Raw genomic sequence first — 26,290 nt, forward strand, 5'->3', positions numbered from 1 at the left:
AAAGCTAACATTAAAAAAAAATCCTAAAAACGAAATTATTTTATTGAATTCAAGTGCAGTTGTGTGTATGCCTTCAGTTTACAGACAGACAAATAAATAAAATATATATATATATATATATTATTAAATAGATGCGTTTAATTGTGTTGCCTCAGAATTTTTATTTTTACTTTTTTGCAAACCTGTTCTACCAAACACAACCTGGAAGGGCTTCTTAATCAGGGTGGCTGACTATAGTAAAGAAACTCTAAAATATCAGTGCAACAGGTTCTGCTACAGTGCGGGTGAGATAATCTATATAAAAAATAAGTTTATCATAGTCAAATACAGACCTTTCAGTTGCTAGAGAAACTAGAACTATTCAAGAATGAACTTGTCTATCGGAAACAATGCCATAACTTAGTGCACTGTTAACGTGAAACAAGAACAAAACGGACAAAAAAAAATACATCGTAATATAAATATTTTCCAGTCTAGACACAAAGCAGGAAAAGGTGTGCAGCCATTCTCGCTTTTGGGGCGGTGGGATGGAGCGTTGAGTGAGTCCAGGTTGTCAAGGGTTGCCAGAAAGTCGCCCCACCCCAACGATATGGGTTCTCTTTCAGGGTGGGGGCGAGGAGGGTGCAGGAAAAAAGCCTTGTTAGCTGAGATTTGGGGGGTGGGGGTCGTTCTTGCCCCAGTGCATAATTTCTGGAGCTGTTTCTGCTGGCTTTCGAAAAGAATCTGTCCATTCCCAGGGCAGGGAGATCGCAGCCCTGTTCTCTTCAGAGGCAGCCAGTCGGGACCCTCTTCCGCCAAGGCTGGGAAACGTCCTTTTTGGAATCCCGGACTACACGCCCTTGACCCCACAGAGTCCGAAGATCAACCCCGCTCTGGCAGGAATGCGGGTGGAAGCCTTCCTGATGGGGAGGAACCGGCCCTTTTCCCTCACTCATTTCCTCCCCATCAGGGGGAACCGAGAGCAGGAAGACGGCTGTGGGCCACAGCCCGACCCAGCCACTCCGGCAAGGATGGAGGCTCTAAAGCGAGGGGTCTCTGGAACTCTGGTCGCAAGGCACCCATTGCACATCAAGCTTTTGAAACTGGGCCTGGGGGCGTCTGTAGCACCCTCTGCCTTCAGCGATTTGGAGCGGGGGTGTCTCATCAGAGAAACATCCAGATCTGTCCCCCTCCAGGCCAGAGAAAGCAATTGCCCATGCCAATTGTTCACAGCCCCAGATTTTGGAAACTGCAGCCCCAAGTGGCCAACCCAGCTCAATTCTTTTATCAGCTCCCTTGGACCACCAAGCCCATTTTCTCCCCAGGACCCTCTTGCTCTGGAGTGACCAGAGTAGACTGTCACACTGAAGGAAGGGGCAGCTGGGAAGGGGCTGAGCCTTGGCAACCAGGTTTTCATGATCAAGAACTTAGTCCTGCCAAAAAAAGAGGCCTCTATTGACCTTTGGACAATACCTTTGTAAGGTGGGGAGAAGAACCAATGGTTCCCCCCCCCCCACAGGAGGTTTAAAATCTTGTTTTTGCGATGCACTTTCTCACTCCCCCCACCCACCCACCCACATTTAAAAATACCACACCGTTCCTTTTAGGACACAATTGCAACTCATCAAAGGAAACCTCTGCCTTTGCTTCATTCATTCTTCTCCCCAACTCTTAAACACTGGCCTCAGAAACCACATAATTGCCCCTTCAAATCCAGTCCACATTCATTTTAGACACACTGCTTTAAATTTCCCCTACCCGTATTTAACTGGCTTTTAATGGTTTTGAATGTTTGCCTCCAGCAATGCAAGGTTTTCGGGGAAGGGGAGATTTCTGCTTTTTCTCCTTTATAAAACAAAGAGGAAAAAAAAATTAGAGGAAGGGTGAAGAAGTGCTATCTTCTCAAGGACGTGGCTTGGCCGTGAAGAGTAACCATTGCTTCTGAATGTTGACACCATTGAAATCCTGGACTTGAAACCAGCTAACTGTTCCTAAGGAGCTAAGAGTTGGGTTCGTCATCCAGAAACCAGGCTCTGGAGCTGGAATCAGGACCCAAACACCTTCTTTGCCTCAGACCTGGCTTTGCTACAAGCTTATGGAGGACAGGCAGGAAAGGAGCAACGCAAAGGAGAAACCTGCCCGACTCCATAGCTTAGACTTGGGAGTCAGCACCCAAGCTGTGGAACTCATCTGGCGTCTTGTCACTATGGGCAGCACTCCCCTGGCGGAACTCGGAGGCAATCTCGTCAAAGGTTCGGCCCTTTGTCTCAGGCACCTTGAAGTAGGTGAAGATGAAGAAGAGGATAAGCAAGACGAAGAAAATGATGAAGACGTAGGCCCCACAAAGGTCCTGTAAGGAAGAGGAAGGGATGTCATTGCTCTGCTCGGTGCAGCCTACAAGCCAGATGGGTGTTAGCTAAGGACGATGCACTCCACCACCGCCCAGCCAAGCCGGTTGGGCAGACAACCTTCTCTGAGAGCCAAGGAGGTGGCGTGTTGGGGGCAGACATCTCTCTCAACCAAGAAGTCCCAGGTTCCCTGATATTCCCCATTAAAAGAAGCGGCCATCTTTTCAGGAAGCCCTTTTAATGTGCCCACCCTCACATCTCCGCTGGCTTCCAAAGTCCCCGTTTTGAAAGAGGTGAAAACTTAATTTTCAGAATTTTCTAAATATCAGGGCTTTGTAGGCAGTAGGGAAATAACTATTTTGATGCTTCCTGTCCCTTGAGAAGAGTCAGGAATCTTATTGCAACAACTTAGCACTCATGTGGGGAGGCTCCCTTGGGGTGAAAAGCACCCCCACACATTAGACCCTCACTTTATTATACCCTGCTCTCATCCCTACGTTTGCTGTTCTTCCCTGATCAGTTTTCCACCTCCCAACAGGCTCTTCTGTTGCTTTTTCCCAAAGCAGCCACTGCCTTCCTGAAGAGCAGCAGAGATGGCAGTTGGGTACCTAGAGTGTCTGACTTTCAGAGTAAACAAAAGTAGTTGGTCTATCCAGCCATCTCAGTGGTTCTAGTTCCCTCAGGAAGGATGGAGTTATAATGGGGAGGCAACAAGTAAAACTGAGAAGATCCCAAGCCAGTTTAAGCACTGGTGTGCTCCTAAAGAGAAGCAGCAGCATGTCAAAATGTCCAAGCGCTTCTTGGTTGCTTTGCACAGATCAGCCCCTGGAAACTAATTTTATACATGAAGCCCATCGCGGATGCTGGTGCTGAAAACAGCTTATCTCACCTCGGAGAGCCACACTTACCGCCACGTATTGAAAGCCCATCCCTATGATGAAGTTGGAGGTCCAGTTGGACAGCCCCGCAACGGCAATGGCAGCAGGACGTGGGCCTTGGCTGAACAACTCTGCCACAATGAACCAGGGAATAGGTCCCGGGCCGATTTCGAAAAATGCCACAAAGCCAAGGATAGCAACAATGCTGAGATACGACAACCACGGCACTTGATTCTAGCAGGGGAAGAAAAATTGACCTTTAATTGGGTTTCCCATTACTGTCGGTAGCATTTTTCAGCTTATTTTTTTCTCACCCCCACCCCAAAAATTGCACTAGCTTCTTCGCTTCTCTTTTTTTCCCAAAAGAATTCTTTTTTTCCCCTAAGAATCATAGTAATTCAAACTGAATATGGAAGTTTGGAGAAAAATCAACAGGACATTTGATCCAACAGCCTGCTGTTGAGGAGGAGAGCCTGAACTTTCCAGGTGGGTTGGACTTTACTTCCCATAATTTCTTCCCAGCACGTGGCAAGGGTAAACTGTGCCAAGAACAGGACTTATGGAACGGTTAGGCTGTCAGTGGAAAAGACAGGGGCCCTCCTCGCTCCTCATCTGTGGTCATCCCGTGTGACCTGTGATGGAACGGTGTTTGCCACTCACTCACCAGTAGCGCCAGGGCAATGGTCATGAGAAATGCACATACGGCCATTCCCATAAGTCCAACCAGGTGCAGCGTCCTTCGACCAGCCCGCTCCACCACGAACAACTGCAGAGCGGGAACAATGGAGGTATGAATTCATCAGCATGGGAAACATGGAAGCTCCTCCTCAAAATAACCCAATAGCTTTGGGGAGACCACCCAGAGATGGTGATTCTGGGTGAGTTCCTTGATCTTGCCACGTATGAATCAGCCTCCCCAGCAGGAGGAAGAGGCAGTTGATTCGGAGTGACATTTATTCATAGGCCAAATTACACCCTGCAGGACTAGTACCCCTCTGCAGCACATCTGGACAGTAACTGAACATCTCCCACTTTGGCTCCAAACACTGCTGCACTGCCTGCTCCGAACACCACGCATTTTTTTGAACCCCAAAAAGGTTTTGAACCCCAAGAGAGGGGCTCCCCAAGGCTGCCTAGCAACCCTATTATAATACCTATTGCTACAGCCCCTTCCTCCTGTTTCCAAGTCCAGCCCTGCCCTCTCCCCAGCCAGAAAGCCCATCAGGCCCTCCCTCACCGAGACAACGGTAAAGGCTGTGTTGACAACACCAGCCCCAATCGTGGCGTAGACAGGCTTCTGCACTCCGGCTCTTCGAAAGATGTCTGTTGAGTAGTAGAAGACCTTGGGGAGGGAGAGAAAGAGGACAGCGTCAACACCATTACGCCCTAAGAGCACCCAGCAGCATCGCTGGGATGTCGGCAGAGAAGCAAAGGGCTACGACCCTCTCTAGACGTCGCAAGGAACCCATCGTCCTACTCAGTGGGGTTGGTAGGACTGCAGAACCAGCGCAACCCAAAAGTTCCACCTCAGTTTCTCGCCAACCCCGTACGTACCGCGTTGATCCCCGAGAGTTGCTGGGAGAGCTGCAGTACGATGGCAATCAAGAGGGGCTGGCGGTACACCGGGGAGCGGAAAAGCTCCAAAATGGTGACCTTCTTCTCCTGCAACATTTGCCGGCTCTCCTCTTTCATCTCCTGAAGGTCCCTGCTGACATCGGTCGTCCCTCGGAGCTTCTTTAGGACTGGAGAGGAAAAGGGTGGCCCATGAACCAGACTCCCAGCACACCAGTTGGGCTCCTGGTCCTCAGAACCTGGCTTCCTCGCTCGCCATGGGAAGGGGCCTTTCAGGGGCGGGTGTAGAGAGTCAGAAAGGTGGCCTTGATGGAGACGCGCAGGAGCCATTGCCTAGGCTCGAGGGGCTGAAGCATTTTTTAAAGCCCAGAACAGCCAGATAACATTGGGAAGTGGATCAGGCAGACACTTCCCTAACTCAGTGGAGCATAAGAAGCGCGAGGAGGTTCAGCACGATCAGACCTGCAAGATTCAGTTACTGTAGCTGATCTCAATTAAAGCACTTCCAGCTTTCCTGTGGAGTTGATTTCCTGGCCTGGTCTACCTGTGGGGGCTCACAAGTTCCCTCAACCATGTTCCATCTCAACAGCGTGTCTTTTTCTCCTGGGACAAGTCCTGCTTCCAGATGTTCAGGGGGTTGCACTAAAGCTCCCTCTAAATATGCCAGCTGGCTCCTGACATTCCTGAAGTGGCTTCTAAAATATTCCCTGGAAAAAACCCCTACAAGGGAGGAGGAGACTGTTTCCGACTCTGCTGATATGGACCTGAGAAAAGCCCAAGTAGCACTTGCTGATAAAGTCAGACCAAGGTACCATACTCTGCTCTGGGACTATTTTAAGGGATGGGAGGCTAGAGAACCAGCACGGCCAATGAAGAAGATGCCGGCGATTGAATAGGCTCCCCCGAATTCACTGGGGCTTCCTTTGGGGCAGGCTTATATCAGGACGTGCTAGCCTTAAGTGACCACTGGCTGACCAGACCAGAACACCTCGGATGAGCCAGTCTGGTCTGTTAGCCCCAGCCAGGAGCCCTGGAGAAGCTGGATTTATTCTGTGTAAGCAAAGAGCTCCACCACGGATAAACGAAGGCCCTGGCGTGCTGTAGCTAAGGGATAGGCAACATGGACACCAGTACCCCAGCATCTTTGTCTCCTCTTTTCCTCCAACTTTTTTTTTTTTAAAGAACTAAGAAATAAGAAGCTGGTGTGGGGCAAAACGTACGTGGCAACTTGGCTGTGCTCTGTTGGGGGAATGGACATGTCTCCCAGAGCGGTCCTTCGGAGGTTGCCCTCGTGCCCTCCATCTTCCCCATGTGAAGGGTGACTGGCCCCACCGTTGCTGCCCAACCATCTGAGGGATCAAGCTGGCCATCCTGGCTGGTGGCCGCATCTTACCATTCTTGGCTTTGTTCTCCTCGTTGAGGTTAATGAGAAGGAAGCGGGGGCTTTCAGGAGCAAAAGGCAGCAGGACGCATTGAACCAAGGAAGGGATGAAGGTGAACCCCAGCAAAAAGGGCCAGAGCGTCTCGGTCCCCATGATCAGATTGATGCCAAAGATCTGTGAAAAAGGCACAGCGGAGAGTTGCGAAGGTGAGAAGCCAAGTCTAGGAAGCATACAGACCCCTCGGGCGATCCCTGAATCCCTTGTCTGTCAAAAACCAGGAGGAATCTGGTAGCACCAAGGCATTTTACTAAAAGGCACCAGCTTTCCGCTCACTTCATCCGATGCGTGGTCAGACTATCTACGGTTTAAGCTGGGCTGGGGGAGGATGACCCTCTGGGCCTTCCATAAGACTTCCTCCTCCTGATGTTTCGCTACTGCAGGTCAACATTCCTCCCACACCGTATTTTGTGTGTGGGCTTGTTTGTGCAAAAAGCCAAGAGACCACTCCTGGATTCTTCCAGACAAGGCCAGGGAAGAGAGTGGCTTTGTGTCCGGGGAACTAAGATTGGCGGGCAACACATTTCAAACTTGAAATCCAAATCAAGGTTGGGACGTGCTGCTTCAGCCCCTTTGGAAGGGTTCTGCGCTCCAAACGGCCGTTTTCAGCTCGACGCACTTTACAGGTGGCTAAAACGACCCGTCTCGTCGTTGGAATAAGTGTTTCGAACTCGAACGCTTTTGACGTATGAGTATGAGCCACACTTGAATTGTGGCGATTTCACTTTGCACCGCTCAGATCTTCAGTCAAGATCTGCAGGAGACACAACGCGGCACCCCTGTGGCCCTTTCAGGTCCTTCCTTCCCCCGAGAACCTCTCACCTGCGCGATCAGGATCCCGACGACGACCCCAAGCTGGTGGAGTGTCCCTAAGGCCCCCCGAAGAGCCGTGGGGGACACTTCCCCCACGTACATGGGCACAAAGCCTGTGCTGAGGCCAGAGTAGATCCCCACGACGAAGCGGCCAAGGATCAGCATCTCAAAAGACCCGGCCATCTTGGAGAAGCCCATCAGGATGGCAGCGATAAACGCCAGGGAGTTGGACATCAACATGGAGTTCCGCCTGGGAAGAGGACGGCGGCTGTCAACGCACCAGGCAGGATCGGGGGAAAGGAGCAAGGAGGCCGACCCCCAACGCACTTTCAGCTGTTCCCAGTTTTTCTTTGACCACAGCAGAGGACCTGCTCTGCAGAGGGCTGGCAAATGGCCCGCCCGACCCTTTTCAACTTCCCCAGATTTTTATCACTTATTTCCATTATATCTGGGGACTCTCTAAATAACATCCTGAGCCCCCTCTCCCCCCACATACAAGGACACCATCCCATTCAGCAGCTCCACTTTGCCACCCAAAATGCTTTCCAAAGTTTTATTCCCCCCCACCCCCCGCAGCCACCATGGAAAAGGGTGCCGAATCTGCTTCTACAGACACTTCTGTAGGACCAATTTATCTAAAATGGACATCAGGGATTGAAAACCACTATTGCTCTCCTCCCTAAATGGCATCCATGGACCTTCCACGTGAAGTATTTTTACTTCCACTGTTGTTTTTTTTACAAAGCCCTAAATCCTGAGAAATTGCCAGATGTGGTGCATAGAAAAGATCTTCTTGGAGAGCCTTTGACTTACCGTCCAAAGCGGTTGACGAAGAGCCCAACTGAGAATGACCCGAGCATCCCACCAACCGAGAAAATGGACACCGAGAGAGACCAGAGAGTGACAAGAGTGCCCGGGGTGATGTACTTCTCGTATCGGTTGAACCATGTTTGGTTGTAAAATTCTTCTATCACCTGTAAAGAGAAGAAAGAACCCAATAGACTGAAATGGGAAGTGTTCCACCCCCATAATATGCTTTGACCAGTCAGATCTCCTTACAGAGGATTCTGCTGACACATGACCAGGCCAAAGATGGCCCCTGAGGATCTTCTTCCCTAGAAGGTGCCTGATGTCCCAAGATACTGGAACCCCCCTGAGATCTCTCACTCTTCAAGATTAGCTTACTCATTAAGACGCTGAGCCACAAACAAGCCAGCCACATTTTAAACTGTTGTGTGATTCAGCCTAGGTAATTCACGTATGGCTTAGGAAGTTGCGCAACACCCCCAAAGCTGGTCCGAGTCAAGCAGGCTCCAGGCAAGTGTGCGCATGAAGACACAGGTAGAAGCCAGCCTTGCATGCAGAAGACTTATCATCCAGCATCTCCAGCAGGGTGGAAGATCTCAGCCTTGAAGCCCAGGACAGTCTACGCCACCAACACAAGGCCCACAAAAGTCCAGGTTATCACTAGATTGCAGCAAAGTGACAAAGAAAACTCTGGGCTGTCCTCTCACCAACATCCAGCATGTCCCTTTGATATCAAGTTGCAGCTTGTGCTCTTACTGAAGTCATTAGTTCATTCAGGACAAAATAAACTGGGCTGGAAGCTTAGATTAGATTCCAGCTTCAGGAGCCAACATCAGCAAGGACAGGTGGTAGAAACTCTGATTTCCGTGGTCAGACCCTGTCAGCAATATGAGATGAAGTGGGCCAAGGATCCACCTTGCCCGTGTAAGGGAGTCCCAATGCCAGCTGACCCACTGCTCATCCTGGGCCAAGGATCTCTTGAAGCTGGTGGCCACGGATGTCTATTTTCCACCAGAGGGTAGCAGTCTTCCATCTGGCCTGCGAGGGCACCGGGCCAAGCAGGTTACAGTGACCTAGAAGGAAGTAAGACCTCAAGCCCAGCAAACAGCTTCTGGGAGGTCTGATATCTTGCTGAGTCACAATGGATGTGGAAATGGAAGGAAAGGTGACTATGGGGTGAGATGGCCCTCTTCTCCTAAGCAGCAGCACCTCAATCCATCCTTCCTTCCTTCCTTCCTTCCTTCCTTCCTTCCTTCCTTCCTTCCTTCCTTCCTTCCTTCCTTCCTTCCTTCCTCTTCATCTCCTCCTTCTCCCCCCAAGAAAGGGGGCCCATAGAGGCTGTTGTTGTAGGCTCACCTCTTTTTGCGCTGCTTTCTTTTCCAGCAGGATGTCCTTTTGGGTGTGGGTGTGTAAATACACCAGAGAGGATGGGTTATGAAGATAATAGTGAAAGCAGGATTCCAAGAATACTTGGTGGGTAGTCAAGAGAGATCACATGCCCTCTTCCAAACAAGTTTTTTGGTGCTCCTCCAGAGACTAAAATCTCATGGTTGGATCCAGTCCTGCCTTACTTAATGGTGCAAGAACACAATGCTACATGCGCCTGTGTCTTTGGAGAGGAAAAAGAAATTAACCCCACCATTAATGGAACAAAACGTTCCAGGCGCTTTAGAGACTCAAAATATAAAATAGTGCGCTGCTTCCTTGAGAAACTGTGGTTTGTTGAGCAAAGCACAATTAGCCGGGAAGACACAACAGGCCAAAGCAAAACCATCACACCAAACCTGTATTGGGGTTGAATGCAGTGGGAGATCTCAGCCTGGGCTCTTTCCGGCCCTCCCAGATCTGGACCAAATCCGCAGCACCACCTTTTCCAGCTCGGGAAGCCTTCAGAGATATCAGGGCAAAGCAAAGATGGACCACATCTTCTCCTTAGCCCCTGGGGGGGCGGTGTGGGTGGAGGGAGGCCTCTTTTCAGCTCCAGTTAATATCTTAAGCACTCAGCATCCAGATTAGAGAAGTATTCCAAGGCCTCTACTGAGTTCCCAGCCCCAGAATATAACTTTCACGCCTGGGAGGTTTCAAGGAAGCCTGGGCGGGTGATGCAACTAGTCCTTGGCTGCAGGCCATGCCGAGTTCTGATTAAGCAGGGTGGAGGAGCAAGTTCACATTCTCTGCTCTGGGCCTCTATTGTTTTCGGATAATCAGAGGAGTTTGCCTGGCTGGAGGTGGCTCCCAGTGTAAAAAGCAAGTGGTCGGACCAGTGGCCTATTTATTCCACCGGGGAAGCTGGTGCTGTTCGAGGAGGGCATCTTTTTCTCAGGATGCATTTATTTTTATATTGGTTCCTCAGCTTTCCTCCAGCTGTTCAAGGTCTACGGTTGGCTGGTTTACACAAACCACGGTCATCAAGCACGGTTTACGAACCACACAGGCTGGGTTCGTGCAAGGGCTCTGAGTAAGTTGTGGCTGGCTAGCTTGGGAGTCAACAGAGCACACCTTGTTTTACAAGTCCCTAGCGTGGCATTTCCTGCTCTGGCGCTCTCTGAGCACTTGGTGTTAGCTGGAAGCAAGTTGGTTCTGAAGCCTGAAGGACAGTGCAATTGTGTGTTGTTTTGTGTATCCAAGCCGCGGTGCCCTGAGGCAGTAGTTCTTACCGTCTGGGGTGCATTGATGACTCCGGTGTTATACCCAAACTGCAGAGAGCCCAACACTGCCCCTCCAACAGCCAGCATCAACTGGAGGGTCATCTGTTGCAAAAGGGAAAGAAAGAGAAGACAAAGTGGTGGTCATTCAACTGAGAAAGACTAAACCATGAACACGGACGGGCCAACACATGGTACAGTGGCAGTGGGTGAAACCAGCTGGGCTTGGTCAGAGAGCCCTGCCAGCATGGTTTGGTTAAGTCAGATCACAAAGGAGGCATCTGTAGAGCGTCAAGAGCATGACCTTGATGGAGATCATCAGGAGCTGTTGTCTAGGCAAAAGGGACCGAAACGTTTTTTAAGTCCAGAATTGCAAGATAACTGGAGAGCCAGTTTGGTCTAGTGGTGAAGGTGCTGGGCTTGAAACCAGGAGTCTGAGAGTTCCAGTCCTGCCTTAGGCAGGAAAGCCAGCTGGGTGACCCTGGGCCAGTCCCCCTCTCTCAGCCCAACTCCCCTCACAGGGTTGCTGTTGTGGGGAAAATAGGAGGAGGAAGGAGCATTAGGTATGTTTGCCGCCTTGAGTTTGCCCAAGAGAAAACCAACTTACTGTGCAAGCTGGTGAGCAGCACCCTTCTTAGCCGGCCTCCCCATCGCCCAGCCTTCCTTCTGCCTAACCAGGGTAACAATCGAGGGCTTGTTTGGGCCATCAGTTACGAGAGGGGGCTGAAATCCCTGGAGCTCCACCTCGGTGGCTCCATGCCAGTAATCCGGGGATCCAATTTTCACCAGCTGACTTAAGCTGCTTTGGAAGAGCCCTGCGGCACGAAAACCATGCTCCTGTTCTCATGCTCTGTGCATTGTCTTGGTCTCCCTGGGGCAGCTGAGCCCAGAGGACATTGCTGGACCAGAGAACACAGAGCCTGCAGCCTCGTGAATCAGATTTCCGGCAAGCTGCCTGTTCTTGACCAGGAGAGGGGGTGGCCTTGCAGGTCTCTGTGCACTGCTCACGAGCACAAGCGGAGTTTGGGGCCAGGGGTGGGAAAGGGGGAAAACAGGGAGGGGCAAGGCTGAGGTCCCCCGTCCCAGGCCAGGCCACGAAAGCACGGAGAAACCACTGCTGCCTTATTTTCTTTCCAGAATGATTAAGCAGAACGGTTTCTCCAAGCCCCAGGCAACCACCGGTCCCTCGGAGCCCTGCGTGGCTGAATCACCCAAGAGGCCAGCCAAGGCCGCCTGACTCAACCAATACGCGTCCGAGCTGGAAGGAAGCACCCAGGCTGAAGAACGCAATACCTCTGGCCCAGGTGTCATCCCCAAAGTTGAATGCAACAGGACATGGTTCCCCCATTGATTAAGCCAGCATGCGCCTGCCTCCAGTATACATTGGGCTGCACAGACTCAGCCACCATGGTTCAGTCCACAGGGTGAACTCAGCCAACTGGAGCTCATGCACCATAGTTTAACTGGGTTAAACCATGTTAACTCAGTTAACAGGTTTAACCATGGTTTAACTGGGGCATAAACTATCATTAAGAAAAGCAAGGTCATAACCCACCCACTCCAAACCAGAGCTTCTGAGAGCTGCGGTGCACTAGCTTGCCAAAGGCATTAAAAAATGCTTAAACCAACTACAGATAGTTCTTGTTCTGCTTAACTTGGTCATTAAGTGAAGCGGCCGTTAAGTGAAACTGCAACTGTGCTTATGGTCTGATGTCAGCTTTCCTTTGCTTTACAGACCTGCGAAGGTCACAAATGAGAGGATTGGTCGTAAAGTTACTTTTTCATCACCATCGTTAACTGCAAAGAGTCGCTAAATGAGGCAGTCACTGAACGAGGACTACCTGTATAACTAGGTGTGAACTATAAACCTAGCATTTGACCTGGCCCATGCAATGCACTTAGCCGCGATCAGGTTTACTATGGGAACCACAATAAACCATGTTTAAACAAGCATTGGTTCTCTATGGAGGGGTGTACCTGGCGGCAAGCCTCTATCAAGAAGCCCAAGGACCACAAATGACGCATAGTCTGAACCTAGCTATTACAAGCTGCGGATCTTGAATCTTTTCCCCTCCGCCCCGGGTGTCTCATGTGAAGCCTCCTAGACTGACACGAACTGGTTGGGGGTCCTGGCCCACCAGGGGAGGCAGGAGGCTGCACACCAGGCCCACACATGCACTCAGCCAACCCGAGGCCCCGGCTGGCCATCCTCGTCCTCACCCTGGCCGAGTATGTGAGAAATGAGTCCCACCGCGAAGGGAGCAGCTGGACCAGGCCGCTGGCATAGCCTCCCGCCAAGGTGAGCCCTGGAGCAGCCTGACCCTCCCTAACCCCCCACAGGAGCCTGGGGCTCCTCATGCCCTGGCAGGGCTTCACAGAGCGGCTGCATTCAGACTTCATGTTCAGACTTTGGGGGCTGAACCATAAAGCCACCCAGCAACAAGAATGAGGAATCCGGACTCTCTGTGTTTGGCATTTTCTTGCCTGGCGCAAGTCCCGGGAAGCTTGCGAAGAAGCAGTTTTTGTTTTTGTTTTGTTACTGATAATGCTGCTCCCAAAGGTGTGGTTGTGGTTGCAACATCAGAGACACATACGCACCAGCCAATGTCACCTTTGTCCGCTCACCCCATTGCACAAAAAGCAGGTGCTGAGCCCAAAATCACACCATGGGGCAAAGGCCACGCTGAGATGGTTCCACCTGGATGGTTCCATCAGACCCTGGAATGTGGGGTTAGGCCCATTGCTAACCACAGTGCTGGTCTGCGCAGGAGCCCTTCTCTTCCAAGCAGCCTCAGCTAACTCAGAACTGTTCCTTAGATGGAGCTTTCTTGGCCCACATCCCTTCTCAACAGGTGCTAGAAGACGTCACTGAAACATCTGGGCTTCTGTTCTGCAAAGGGCAATCGAGTGCCCCGCATAGCACCAGCATGCGAAGACCACCATTCACAAGCCACTGTGGCAATTACGGCTTAGCGTGTTTGTGCATTTCCCCAAAAGTGGATGATGGTGTGCATTAAAAAACGGGGAAATCAGCCACTCACTGTTTGCATTTGTCCCAAGAACCGGGGCAGCATCAGTCTGCATATGCCCACTACAGCTCGCTCCATTCTGAATTTGTAACTCATCCTCAATTCCATCTTAGGAATTGCTCCCTAGCTTTGGGGACTTCTGGATCACTTGGACTTTTTCTTGTTCACCTTCATTTTGTTTTTAGGCAACCATTCCTTGATGGCAAGGTGTCAGCACCCATCACGTCATGTATATTTACAATGTCTTTAAAAAAATGAATTCCCACAACAGAGAGCAAATGCTGTCCCTGCAGCTGTCCCACTTCGCAACACCTGCTGTAACTTGGTTCCACCACACCGGGAGTAAAACCACCAACATGCCCTTGGCACCAGTGGCTGTGAGAAGCAACACGGGCTTTTAAAATTCTAGCTTTCCCAGAACTACAATAAAACCAGCACAAAAAAATTCTGCAAAAAAGTTTTGTTCAGTTTCCGCAAAAAAGAAAAAGAAACACCCTCCTCATTCCCTTCCTTCCGAAGACCCAAACTTCAGCATGCAAAAGTGAATTTTCAGAATTGCAAAAAAACAGGACGGTCATACTTCATTTGCAAAACAGCCTTCTTCCCACCTACACCCGTCTTCAAAAAGGCAGAACAAAGGAGAGAGGGCTGTGCAATGCTCTGCATTTGATTTAACATACCAACAAATAAACCAGGATGTTTTAAGTAAAAACTGTCATGACTGCCTGCCTAAGAGACCCACCTGATTCCTGGCCTTCCAGCTTCAGGGTGGGGCCTACCAAAATTAAAGGGAACAACTTGGAGTGAGCTACACAGAAATCCAAATTTGGGAGCCGGATTACAGGGAGGGAAGAGATTATGTTGCTGGCCAACAGCAAGAAGCAGACTCAAGATTTAGTGTGGGGCACAGCCCCCCATCTGCATGCAGTTGCATAATACCCACAACCACAATCACATGCCCAAGGCTTTGCCAAAGACCTCAGATGACGCAGGATGGTCCCTCCTGACAAAATTTCTGATGATGGATTAGCACTTCTGGCCAAGGGAGAAGGCAGCGCCTTGGGAGCTGGGCAGGCCCAGATTAAAACCTCACCTCTTCCAGGAGCAGATTCACCAGCCCTTGACAAACCATGGTTTAGCAGTCCTGGGCCACAAAGCAACTTACAAGAAGGTGAATGTACTAAACAGAAATATTTTGAGATTGGTAATGAATGCAACAAACTGCTGGCTTAGCAATCGCAAGAAGAATGAGGGAGAAGAATTATTTCTTTGGCCTCAGATGAATTCTCACGGGGTTTGGCTCCGCGACCCCACCTGAGTCCTACAAGGATATTTCGGTGGGTCTGTGAGAGAGAGAAAGATTCCTTGCATCCAATGCAGCAACTCCCTTTATTGGTCTGAAAATCCGCGCTTTGCATAGATTTTGCAGCGTGATGGGCAGGCTTCTCAACAAACAAGTTCACCCATTCTCCATGTTGCGTTGGGAAATCTCTGACCCGAGGAAATTACCCCCTTGCTGGATTCAGACCAACAGGAAGCTCATTCTCTGTTTCTTCCCCTCCCTGAATGGGTTCTTCCCTCAGGGAATCACAGAGGATGGGGTCTAAAAGGTCATCTAGCCCACCTCAGAGAGGAAATTCTTGGAAAGCTCTTGGGGGGGGGAGTGGTTATTGGCCCCATTCTGCATCTGCCTTTAGCACAAAAGGTTTTGCTCCACATTCAGCGGAAACTTCAACATCTCGTACATCTAAATGGCACAAACCCCCTCCTTCCCCGTCTCCCCTGAAATTTTCTTTGAAGGCCCCTAGCCATCTTCCTCGGCCTCCTTCCGACCTCATCCTGTGAATACGTTTCCTTTAAAACTTGCCACCCAGAACAGGCCAGGGCAGAACCATGCAAAATCTTCCACTCTGTCGCAATACAATGTCAAGTTTCGCAACCTCCCCTTGTGCTCCCCCCCGTCCCCCACCCACAACACTTGCCGAGCAAAAGTGCTGTCGAACTATACAGCTATTCATTCAGAGCTGGTTTGCCCAGAATATTTCCCCACCCTCCAAGAAGCTTTGCAGAGCTCCCTGCAAACATAAGCCGCTTACACATTAACTCCTTCGGTGTCCCGAGTTGCAAATCAACTGCACACTTTGGCTTCAGAAAAACTATTCCGGCTTTGCAGGTTGCACCGAGGCAGCCAGTTCTTTGAACTGGGTTTTTCAAATTGCTGTATTACTAAGGTCTCTATGCTATTCCTTTTCCGCAGGGAATATGGCACCATCTGAGACCCCATCCCCCCTCCACCAGCCTTGTTTTGACAGCCCCATGGAAACCCGGCCGGGTGGTGGCAGACTGGGTGTGCAAGGGCTGTGTCACCAAAGCACGGGAATTGTGTAAACATGCCCAGGTGCCTGACATCAATGACTGTTGCAGACACCCTTCCAGGTGAAATGTTGTTGCCTCCACCACGCTGCAAACTGGGGTGGAGGCAGAACTGAGACCGAAAAGTTCCCAAAGATTTCAGGATGGGGTTCCCAAGCAATGCAAATTTTCAGCCAAAGGGTTTCAGCGGGGGTGGGGGTGGGGCTGCTGATCCCATTCTCCACCCCAGGACCTTTATTTATTTATTTGTGCCTTCAAGTCAGTCTTGACTCCAGGCGACTGCCTGGATGAGTCTCTGCAGTTTTCTTGGCAATGTTTTCAGAAGTGGTTTGCCATTGCCTCCTTCCTAGGGCAGAGAGAGGGGGACTGGCCTGAGGTCACCCAGCTGGCTTCGTTCCCAAGGTGGGACTAGAACTCGCGGCCTCCCGGTTTCTAGCCTGGTGCCTTCACCACCACACCAAACCGGACCTTTATGCGGCTTTCCAAAAGTGCAAATGCGCCTGGTATGGGGAAAGAGGCATCCTTCAAGGAGCCCACTGGCAAACCAGCATGAGCTGGAGGTAGATGCCCCCCCACCATGCCCAGGCGGCATGAGGCTGAGAAAGAAGATTATAAAATGGCCAGGTTTGCTCCCCCACTGAAAATAAGTCTCTTCTCCCCCAATCATGTAGCGCATCCCATACAAGGCAAATTTGGCTGCCAAGGGCTGTAATCTCCTAAATTAGCCTCCGGCAAGGTTTCTGCATGATCTGCCCTCTTCCCTGGCATGGACTGGACTCCTCTTCCCACCGTCCACAAACCTCAGATTTCAGGCGAGGTGTGGGGAGGCTCGCCCCTGCAGCCAATGGGTAGGCGACGTTGCGTTCCCTTTTTGCCCACAGCCACTGGGTTTCCTTCTACCAGCAGACAACCCGGGAGGGATGGCATCACCTTGCATGATGCAGTCACGAGAGACATCACCACCGCAAGGTCCCGGAAGAAGGGGGCTTCTATTTTAATGAGCCCAACAGCCAGCCAGCCACGGGGGGCCTCCTGGAATCAAGGGGGCATCTCCTCCTGTCCCAGCCCAGAATTAATTCTGCCAAATGCACAGTTTAGTGTTCAATGAATGGTTAAGGGAAGGGGAAAACAGAGTGAGGTTTTACATACACACACACAAGAGGCACAACATCACCAAGGAGCAACCAAAATATCTGGCATTTGCAAAGCGTCTCTACGCCAGTTTTTGAACTACAGTTTTAGAGCTGAAGTCCACATATCTTCAAGCTGCCAAGGTTGAGAAACACTGGGTTAGGGGATTTCTAAGTGATAAGTCAAAGTTTTTGGACAATCCCCTGGAACTCAGCATCTTCTATCCAGCTAGCTACACCCACCCCATGTGTTACGTCACCACTCCCCCAACTATGCTGGACATGGCAGGGAACAATGGGAACTGAAGTACAACGCACCAGGGAGACAGCTCGACCCACTTTCCAGGCAGGAAAGAGAAAAGATAAACTCATCCTTGCTCTTCTTCATTCTGTTTGCTTAAAAAAGATCAGTTAAAATAAACATGTCCACAGGGTGACGTGTTTTTCTCATTTCAGATTGCTACCCCACCCAGGAATAATAATAAATTACCGAATTGCCCTGAATTGATCCCACACAGCCCTGGCAGGCCCTTTCTCTGGTGGACTCACCCACAGCAGCTTGACGTGGGTCAGCGTCTCCTGCTTTCCTCCCCATTTTTTATTTGCATAGGCCTCCAGCCAGGCTTTATAAGGGTTGCAGGCAGCAGGCAAATTTTAAAAAGCAAATAAAAGTAAAATTTTGGCTGTACCCTAATCATGTACCATACAAAGCCAACGAGGCTGAATGTTCCTGAAATAAGACATTTCTACAGACTCCTGGAGGATCCTCAGTCAGGCATCACCCGAATAAATGAGATTTTGCTGCGCTCAACCAAAAGCCAGCCACATTTTGGCTTGGCGCGATACACAAACGACAGCTTGGATGGGTTGCTCATTGGGGGGATGGGTTGGCGAAGAAGAGAACCTCCACCCTTTGTGGCAGTGTACCTTCAAATGCCAGGCATGCGAAGGAGAAATAGTAAGGCGAGGGGGGAAGCTGGGCACCAGGCCTGCTCTGAGGCGTTAAGGATGATTTCTTTCTAAACATACCTGCCCGCGTCCTTACAGGATTTCCAGCAGTCCCATCCTGGCTGGCCCTGCCAAGCGAGGTGCAAAGGGGGAGGTTGCCCTTTTGCCACCCCTAAGATGCCCGGTGTCCGAGCCATGGGCCTTTCAGCACCACGGAGAGAGGATTTTAGAACCAAGCAGCTCTCCGAACCTCAGGCTTTCCTTTCAGTTCTTTTTCCTCTAACACTGCCATGCTCCTTTTAATTTTACACTGATTATTCTTGTGGTGACTGTTGTGATTTTTACTGCTAGTGTCATTATGATGATTAGGTTTTCCATTTCCCTTCTGCACAAGCTACTGTCCATGGGAAGCGAGAAAACATCAGAGATAAAACAGCCCCCGCGAGAAAAACAAATGGGCAGCTTTTCCCCAAAGAGGCCATTAATGCCATAAAGCAGCAAAAGGAATCAAAGCATTCCCCGAACAGGTCCAGGGCTCCCGTGCCCAGACGGGCAAGTGGGGGGGGGGGGCGCCAAGCAGTCAGAGCAAAGGAAGGTTTTGCAGAAGCCATTTCTGAGTCAGTGCCTCTGACTCACAACCACAAAGGCCTGCCACCCAGCCTGCCACCTGGGCATTGGGGCAGTTAGAGAGTCGAGTGAGGATGGGTGGGACCCAGGCTTGGCCACGGAGGCCTGACCATGCCTCTGAGGTCTCCTTTCACTAATCTTAATTCAGTTGCTTGGTTTTCCAGCCAGTTATAGCAGATCAAAATTATGGTTAAGCAACCGTGGCTTAGTTTGGTGGATTCCACATTGTCCACCTCACCCATTCTATATCACCTCCTAAATGCCCCCTAATGCCCTTTCCAGCCTTCTGGGCTTCCCCTCCCAGAATTCCCCATCCAGCATTTGCTGAGGATTCTGGGAGGGGAAATCCACACATCAGGGGTGTGTGTGCCCAGAATAGGGAAAGCTGCTGTACAAGAAGCAGACTTCCTCCACCAGATCAAGCCACCGTTTCCAGCAGGAGCCAATCAAACTTTGCCGATTATGATCCTCCATCTGTGGTGGTAGAGTTTGGTTCCCAAGTAAGAACATGATTGTTTTTCAAGAGATCACAATTCGTTGCTTTTCTAAAAGATGAATAAAATTAAACATTTAATTTAATTTAATTTAAAAATGGGCACATTCTAGGGAGATGTATTTCAGTGGCTCTTGTTGGCTGAATACAGACCTTTATAATAACTAGGCAGTTCTATCACTCCCTTTATTTGCTTGCAAGAATCGTCATGGGAAACCAGTCCAGAGGTTGACAATGTGCCTCAGTGATTGAAGAAAGAAGTGCAGCCATCCTGCCTTCTCTGAATCAAATCAGGGAAATAAATTTTAACCTCCCCCACAGTCTCCACTGGCCTCCAGGTGAAACCCTGACAGCATGCATGAAGCCACAGATGCAAATTCCCAGCATCTGGCACAATAATGCACAGGATGTCACTTGCCCCCTGCTGATACTTGAGTCCCACAGGATATTTTAATTTAGCTTGGCGGGGTTGAGTCTTAGTCTGGGGGGGCAAACTCTGTTGTGCAAATGCAAGAAATGGGTTAATTTATTTGCTGGTAAGGCACATAGTCAACTCCTCTACAGTGACTTGCCAATAGGTCCCCTTGCCACACTGACTGCCTTTCACCCACCCTTAGCTGCTTTGTTTAAAGCTGGGAAGTAAAGTCCAGAGAAGAGTGGTTGGAGTTCTCCAGCATTGCTAAATTGCACCACGGTCTCCCTCATCCTTGGCCTGCCCAGGCAGGAAGGCTGATGGATCTGGCCCTTCAAAACGGAAGAGCCACAGGCTGAAAGCTCTCTCACATCCCTTGCTGAAGAATTTGTGAGCTGAAGGATGCTATGGGGGGAAGAAAAGGGCCAGCCCATTGGGCCTCCTGTTGCTGTCCAGTGGGCACAGGATCTGGGAAGCCCAGGGCACAATAACATCCATTCATCGATATTTATTATTGTCCTCTCTCCCCACAATGGCCCAGGACGACCCCCACTGCTCCCAGGGGCCTTTGTCTAGGAGATCAAAGCTGGCCCTATTGTCCCTTGATCCCCTTTGAAGAAGGAGCCCAGAAAAAGAAATATATATCCTACTCGCTTTCTTCAAAAAATGTTCTTTTGAATTCCTAGATATTTTCAGGGAGCGGAACCAAGAGCCAAGGGGAGCCTCTTCTCCAAAGGGGCGGGTCTCTTTCCTCTGGCTGAAAAAAACGGCGCAGTGGCGTGCTCCCAACAGTCACGTCCCACAGCCCTGTTCCAAATCCAGGCCTCACCCCCAACTCCGCCAAAATTCCAGCCCAGTTCTTCATCGCCGCCCTGTCGCCTCTCCCAGCTGGCAGCCTGTGCGGTGGGGGGAGACGACCATTGCGGCACACACCATTTTGATTAGAAAAGGGGGGTGGGTGGGTGGAGAATAAAGGAGATGGAAGCAGATGCCCTCTCACAGACACCCCCCAAAGTGCTCTGCTGTGGGCTGAGCCATTCGCAGGCCTCTTTCCATCCCAAGACAGGCCAGCCAAGCAGGGAAGGCAAAATCCAGAATCAAAGCTGAAGAAAGAACTTGAAACATCTGGATAAAATGCTAAGCACCCACATTTGGAGATACAAGGAAAATTGGCTTGAAGCTAAAGGAAACCAGAGCATTTCAAAATGGGCTGGTCTGCTGCCAGGAAGGCCCTCAGATGGACTGACACAGGCAGATGAAGCCCCATTGCTCCGGCCATTTGCAAATTCAAAACAGAAGCAAAATCCCCCATTTGAGCAGTTAGGACCACTTCCACCTTATAGCCACCAGCAAAACTTGCAGAAGGGGTGATATTTGGCCTTCCACAAAGCTGCAGCCTGCAAGACAGAGCAGGGGATTGAGTTTGGGAGGGTCACACACCCTTTCAGATGAGGAAGGAGAGGCCTTCCTCAACTGCCACTCAACCTTGAGGCCTAAATTAATTTAAACGAAATTAAACAGTTTGGTTCCTGCTTCTTCTCCAGAATGCTCAAGGTATTACTCTGTCCTACTTCCCACAAGGCCAGGTTTGTAACAGCGTTCAACCAGTTCCTCTGCAATTCGCACGCATGTTTTGCTAGAGTAGTAAAATGCCCTTTGATGAAGGGCTGCGCTTGCTTGCTTTCAATCAATAAAACAGGGAATTAAGACAGATATAAATGCACCTAACTTATCAACTGCAAAATCAGAGGGAAAAACCCACTCAGCTCCCAGCCGCAAGGCTGAAAAGACTTTTCCACAGCTGCCCAGTAATCCAGGCATTGAAAGCCTACTTCAGAGTAGGATGCTCTAAAGTCAGACTTCAGTAGACAAAGGATGTGCTGGAAACAGGCAGAAGCACATCCCAAAATTGCCTTTGGCTTGGAAAACATGGCTGTTCTGCAGTAACAGTAAATGTGGTAGAGCTAGATCATTAGACACCTGATATTCTTGGGTTTAAAGGACCCCCCTTTTTCATCCTTCCTTCTCCTGCAATTTCATGCTTTGCAATCATTGCATAATTCAGAGCACAAACAAAATAAAAATAAAATCCCAGCAATTCTGATTTTAAAAACAACAACAACTCTGAGCATGCATGATGGATGTTTTAAACTTGCTTAAATCACAGCCTCCTACCACCCTAACAATCTCTGCCCTTTTCTTTTCTGGCCCTGACATGAAGCCCCTGAACTCAGAAAGGGGTAAAACATGAAAGTAAAAAATGGGAAAATCAGCATCTTAATAATGCAAACAGCAACAGCTGGGAAAAAAAAATCAGGAGTCTGTGATAGCACCTTTCTGACTAACCAATTTTATCTAACCCTAACCCTAACCAATTTTATTTATTTATTAATTTGGTTAGTCCTAAAGATGCTACCACAGACTCCTGATTTTTGCCTGCTGTAGACTAACCCAGTTCTTCTCCGACAACTTCTGGCTAGTAAATGTTTAAAAATAAAGCCGAAAGTACGATACAGCTGGGAGTCCTGGTGGGGCCCCCATCCCTTGCCAGTGTTGGTGGTCCAGAACAACGACCGTTTCCCCAGGCTTCCCAGGGCTGGAAGCCAACAGGCTTAATGGCTTCAATCCTGCTTACGTTTTCTGTGGCTTACCACGGGCGAGACCCCCTCGCACACTCACACCCCCGCAACAACCCAGCTATTGCGGGTCGGCCCGCGATTGCTTTCTCCGACTCCTGCTATTTTTACACAGAAGCTGGCAGGGATTTTTGGAGACTAGATAAGGACGGGAAGGGACGTCCCGCAAAGGTTCGCGCAACCGGCCCGGCGGAGCTGAGACGCCGGAAAAAGGCGCGGGGGAAGCGCTTTTCTGGGGAGCGGGGCAGGGATGCGTCCCGGGGGAGAGCCGGCCCAAGACGCGCGCAGAAAACTTTCCCGCCGCGTCGCCACCCGGAGCTGAGGCAACGTGGAGGGGCGGGGGCTACGCGCGGAAGGAGGATGCCGAGCGCTCGGCTCCCGTCTCCAACCCGCTTTTTCTCTCTCCCCCTCTAGACCGCGCTTCTCCTTTCCCTTCCCCCCCGCGCCCCCCATCAAGCAGGGGACCGGCCAAGCCCCCGGGCACCCGGCTCCGCCGTCGGCCCCACCCGCGCCTGGTCCAGGGTCCTGAAAGCGGGCGCCGCTTCGCCTCCCGCAGCCGCGCGGTTCCTCCCCCAAGCCCCCCCGGCCGCCCCCCGGCTCACGACTGCCAGCGTGCCCCGCAAGCCGCCCCGGCGCCCGCAGACAAAAGAGCGCCCGCCGCCGCCCGGCCCGGAGCCCCGCGCAGCCTTGCTGTGCCCCCGCCCAGCCGAACCGGCCGGCTCACCTTCGCTTCGGAGGCCATGGCGCTGCGCTCCGCCGCCGCAGGCTCGTCAACGCGGCGCCCGCTGCTGCTGCTGCTCTCCTGCCGGCGGGGGGGGGGCAGGGCGAGGGGGAGGGCAAGCGCGTCTCGGGGCACCGGCGGCTTCGGGGTCCGGCGGCGGCTCCTGGGCTGCTCGGGTAGGGCGGCGAGACCGGCGTCTGGGGGCCTGCGGCCGGCGGCGGCTTAAGAGGCAATTGGCCCACCGCTGGAGGTGTGGCGGGGGCGGGGGGGGCGGGCGCTTCCCCGCTGGCTGGCTCGCTCCCGGGCCCCGCCTGCCGCGGCGCTGACGTCACGCGGGCGGGGAGGGAGCGCCGTCCGTCTGGGAGGCTCGCGTGATCCGGGCAGAGGTGAGCCCGCCTGCCCCCCCCGTCAGTCTGAACGCTTTCCCGCCGTCTCCGCCGGCACACCTGGCCCTGAACCCCTCCCGAGCCGCCAACACGACAACGCCGCAGGGTCGGCGCGCCTGGAGGGCGGGTTTAAACCCGGATCGCCCCCTCCTCCTCTTCCCGCCCCCTCTTCGCCTCAAATGTAGGTCTGGGAGGAGATTCACACACTCGCTCGTTGATTAACTCGTTAATTCTTTTCTTTTCCTTTTATTTCACCTTCCCGGGAGGCGGGGCATCCTCCGTCCCTATCGCATGGACGTGCATCTCGCACGCGTACCGTAAATGGCCTGTGCATCATATCAACACCCACGGTAGAGTAATTGGAGGTCATCTCATTCTGGAAAGCAGGTAACACACAGGACAGCTGTGTTTTGCAGGAGAATCCCGCCCTTAAGAGACCCCCCCCTTTTTTTTTTTCTGTTTCCCTGCTTGGCCGCCTTTTAAAAGCCTTCTCTGTTTCAGGCTGCTCCTGTGGGGGGACTGATTTTAAAAAGAAGTTCTTTTAAAACTCTGGAATAAATAAAGGAGGGGGAGGGTTGTGCTGCATAAATATTCTCCAGAGATGCAGCTGGAGGACCGAATTATGTTGCCAGGCCCTGAAAAACAAAGTGGGATGCCTAAAGCTTTGGGGCTGAGGACTGCTAACTGGGCGGCATTCCTAAAACTGCACGGAGCATCAGCCAAGAGCACGCTCAGCTGAAGAAGCGTTTTAAAACGCATAACTGAATCCTATTTTGACGGATTCCTGAATTGGCAGCACAGCCCCCGTCCCCTGGATATGGGACTCAGCCCCACTCCCTTCCCATTTGCGCTGGGTTAAAAGGTTATTGCCTTCATTTTTACTGACCCCCGCAAAGCTTCCTGAAGGGGGGACACGGGTTGTAAAGCACTCCCTGCTTGTGGGGGGGAGGATTTTCATGCTTGCAGACAACCTCAACAGCTTCAAGAGGTGTGAAATCTGCAATGCTTTGGCTTCTGGGAAGGGCAAGCAGAGGTGGGCTTCCAACACCCCACCCCACCCGCTTCTCGCCTGCCCAGCAGCCCTTTCATTCCTGGCTTGCTTTCAGGCCCGTCACTTTCCCCATCTCATCACCCTCTTTTTGAAACCAGCTTCTCTCCCGGGGGGAGGAGGGCAAGATGGAGCCCCCCTTTTTCATCTGAGGAGGAAGAAGGGCCCTCCTCGTGCACCCCACATGCTATTGGGGGAAGCTTTACTTTGAGATGCAGTAGTCCCTCCCCAGGGCTGAGGCCTGAAGATGCTGGGGTGGGGGGGCAAGCCTCCCTATTTCAGCTACCCTGCAAGAGAAGGGTGAGGGTTGCAGAGAGAGTCTGGGCTGGTCCCAGGAATGGGGAATATATTCCTCCAGGAGAAGGCTCGAGACATAAATTTGTTTAACCTTAGTTTGTGGAACAAGCCAGGAACAAGCTAGTCTTACAGAGCTAATGCCCTCCTCATCCCCTTTCTCTAAATCCCTCCCCCATTTCTGAATTTTTGCCCTTTCCTTTCCCTTCCTCTCACAAAGGGTGGTCTCCACATTATACAAAGCCATAGTTAACCATGGTTTCCTGAACCAGCTGTAACTGGCAGGGACTTCATGCTGTTTACTCCAAAGCTATACAGGTAGACCTCACTTAACAGCCACAATTGGGACTAGAATTTTGGTTGCTAAGCTAAGTGGTCATTAAGCAAATCTGACCCGATTTTACAACTTATTTGCGGTGGTCATTAAGTGAACCATGTGGTCATTAAGCAAATCACACAGTTCCCCATTGATTTTCCTTGCCAGAAGCCAGCTGGGAAGGTCAAAAATGGTGATCACATGACCACAGGATGCTGCGAGGGTCATAAATGTGAACTGGTTGCCAAGTGCCCAAATCATAATTATGTGACCGCAGGGATGCTGCAACAGTCACAAGTGTGAGGACCAGTTGTAAGCCTTTTTTTCAGCACTTTCGTAAGTCCGAACCACCACTAAACGAATGGCTCTTAAGAGAGGACTACCTGTATGAATGATGGTGCAGTACAGGCGGTGGACCCAGCCGGGACTGTAAGCCTGGCTGCAATGGTGGTTAATTGAAAAAAAATAAAACACATTCCTACTTCTGGATGGGTCTCTGCCCTTTGCAGTAAGCCAGAGGCAAAAATAAGCTGAGGCCACCACGCTCCAGATTCACAGACAGTCCCACGTGGGCTGACCAGGCCAAAATGGCTTGTTTACAAAGGCACCATTTTAAAAATCCTGGTTTAACATTAAACTTGGCTTAATGTGGGGAGTGAAGCAGCTGCTGATCCAGAGACTTGAAAAGGATCTCCCGCGTGGCCCCGTCTCAGCACCACACCAGCCTTGCAGACGGAAGGAAGGCATTTCCCACAAGCCCCTTTCTGTGACTAATAATAGCCAGGAATGTAAATTGCCCTGATGAATAATCACATGAATGCTGAAATCTTTGCAGGCCGCGAGGGAGAGCCCCTCCGAAGTTACCCGCCCCCTACCCCAGTGCCGTTTCCTTCTCCCCCTGGGCGCCTCGGATGCTCATATCGACTCCTATCGAGCTCAGGGACCGGCTGAGAAGCAGTTGGTCTTCCTGCTTCTGTTTTGTTTTTTTTACTTTCCGGTCTAGCTCTCTGTGGTTTTCTGTTCAGCCAAGTCTGACCCTGCTTAGCAATTATCCTACAATAATGTAGAGAAGCAAGCTTGTCTTACCTGCTTTTCTTTCAAGTGTCTCTGCATGGGCAGCCTTGCTTATTTTATTTATTATTATATTTGTAACATCTCTCCCTCTTTCTCACGTATGGGAGATGTCCTTAGGATGTCCTTCTTGGATCCCTCCCCACCCCCACAAAAACCAGAATTACTATTAACTGCCAGGATCAAGTGGGAACATCCAGTTTGAAAAAGAAACAATCGGGCGGGGGATGATATAATGGAGAAAATAAGTATCAGGATGATGACAAAACCTGCCTCTCACCATTTTTAATGTCCTTTCAGTCCCGGTTCTAATAGTTTTTCTCTC

At 51.0% G+C, this 26,290-nt stretch overlaps 1 protein-coding gene across 1 annotated transcript; it reads right to left on the reverse strand.

The window, feature by feature from the left end:
• Window positions 1–10: 10 nt before the first annotated feature.
• On the reverse strand, window positions 11–22,976 carry SLC2A1 (solute carrier family 2 member 1). The gene is made up of 10 exons (XM_063317352.1): window positions 22,854–22,976; window positions 10,494–10,586; window positions 7,843–8,003; window positions 7,039–7,279; window positions 6,171–6,333; window positions 4,760–4,947; window positions 4,443–4,547; window positions 3,870–3,971; window positions 3,236–3,439; window positions 11–2,329 (listed from the first exon to the last, which is right to left on the reverse strand). Exons 1-10 carry the CDS (start codon window positions 22,869–22,871, stop codon window positions 2,132–2,134), a joined length of 1,473 nt encoding a protein of 490 aa, XP_063173422.1. The 5' UTR covers window positions 22,872–22,976; the 3' UTR covers window positions 11–2,131.
• Window positions 22,977–26,290: the final 3,314 nt, after the last annotated feature.

The sequence above is a fragment of the Candoia aspera genome, chromosome 18 (assembly GCF_035149785.1).
Source record: "Candoia aspera isolate rCanAsp1 chromosome 18, rCanAsp1.hap2, whole genome shotgun sequence".
In the NCBI taxonomy this organism is placed as follows: Eukaryota; Metazoa; Chordata; class Lepidosauria; order Squamata; family Boidae; genus Candoia; species Candoia aspera.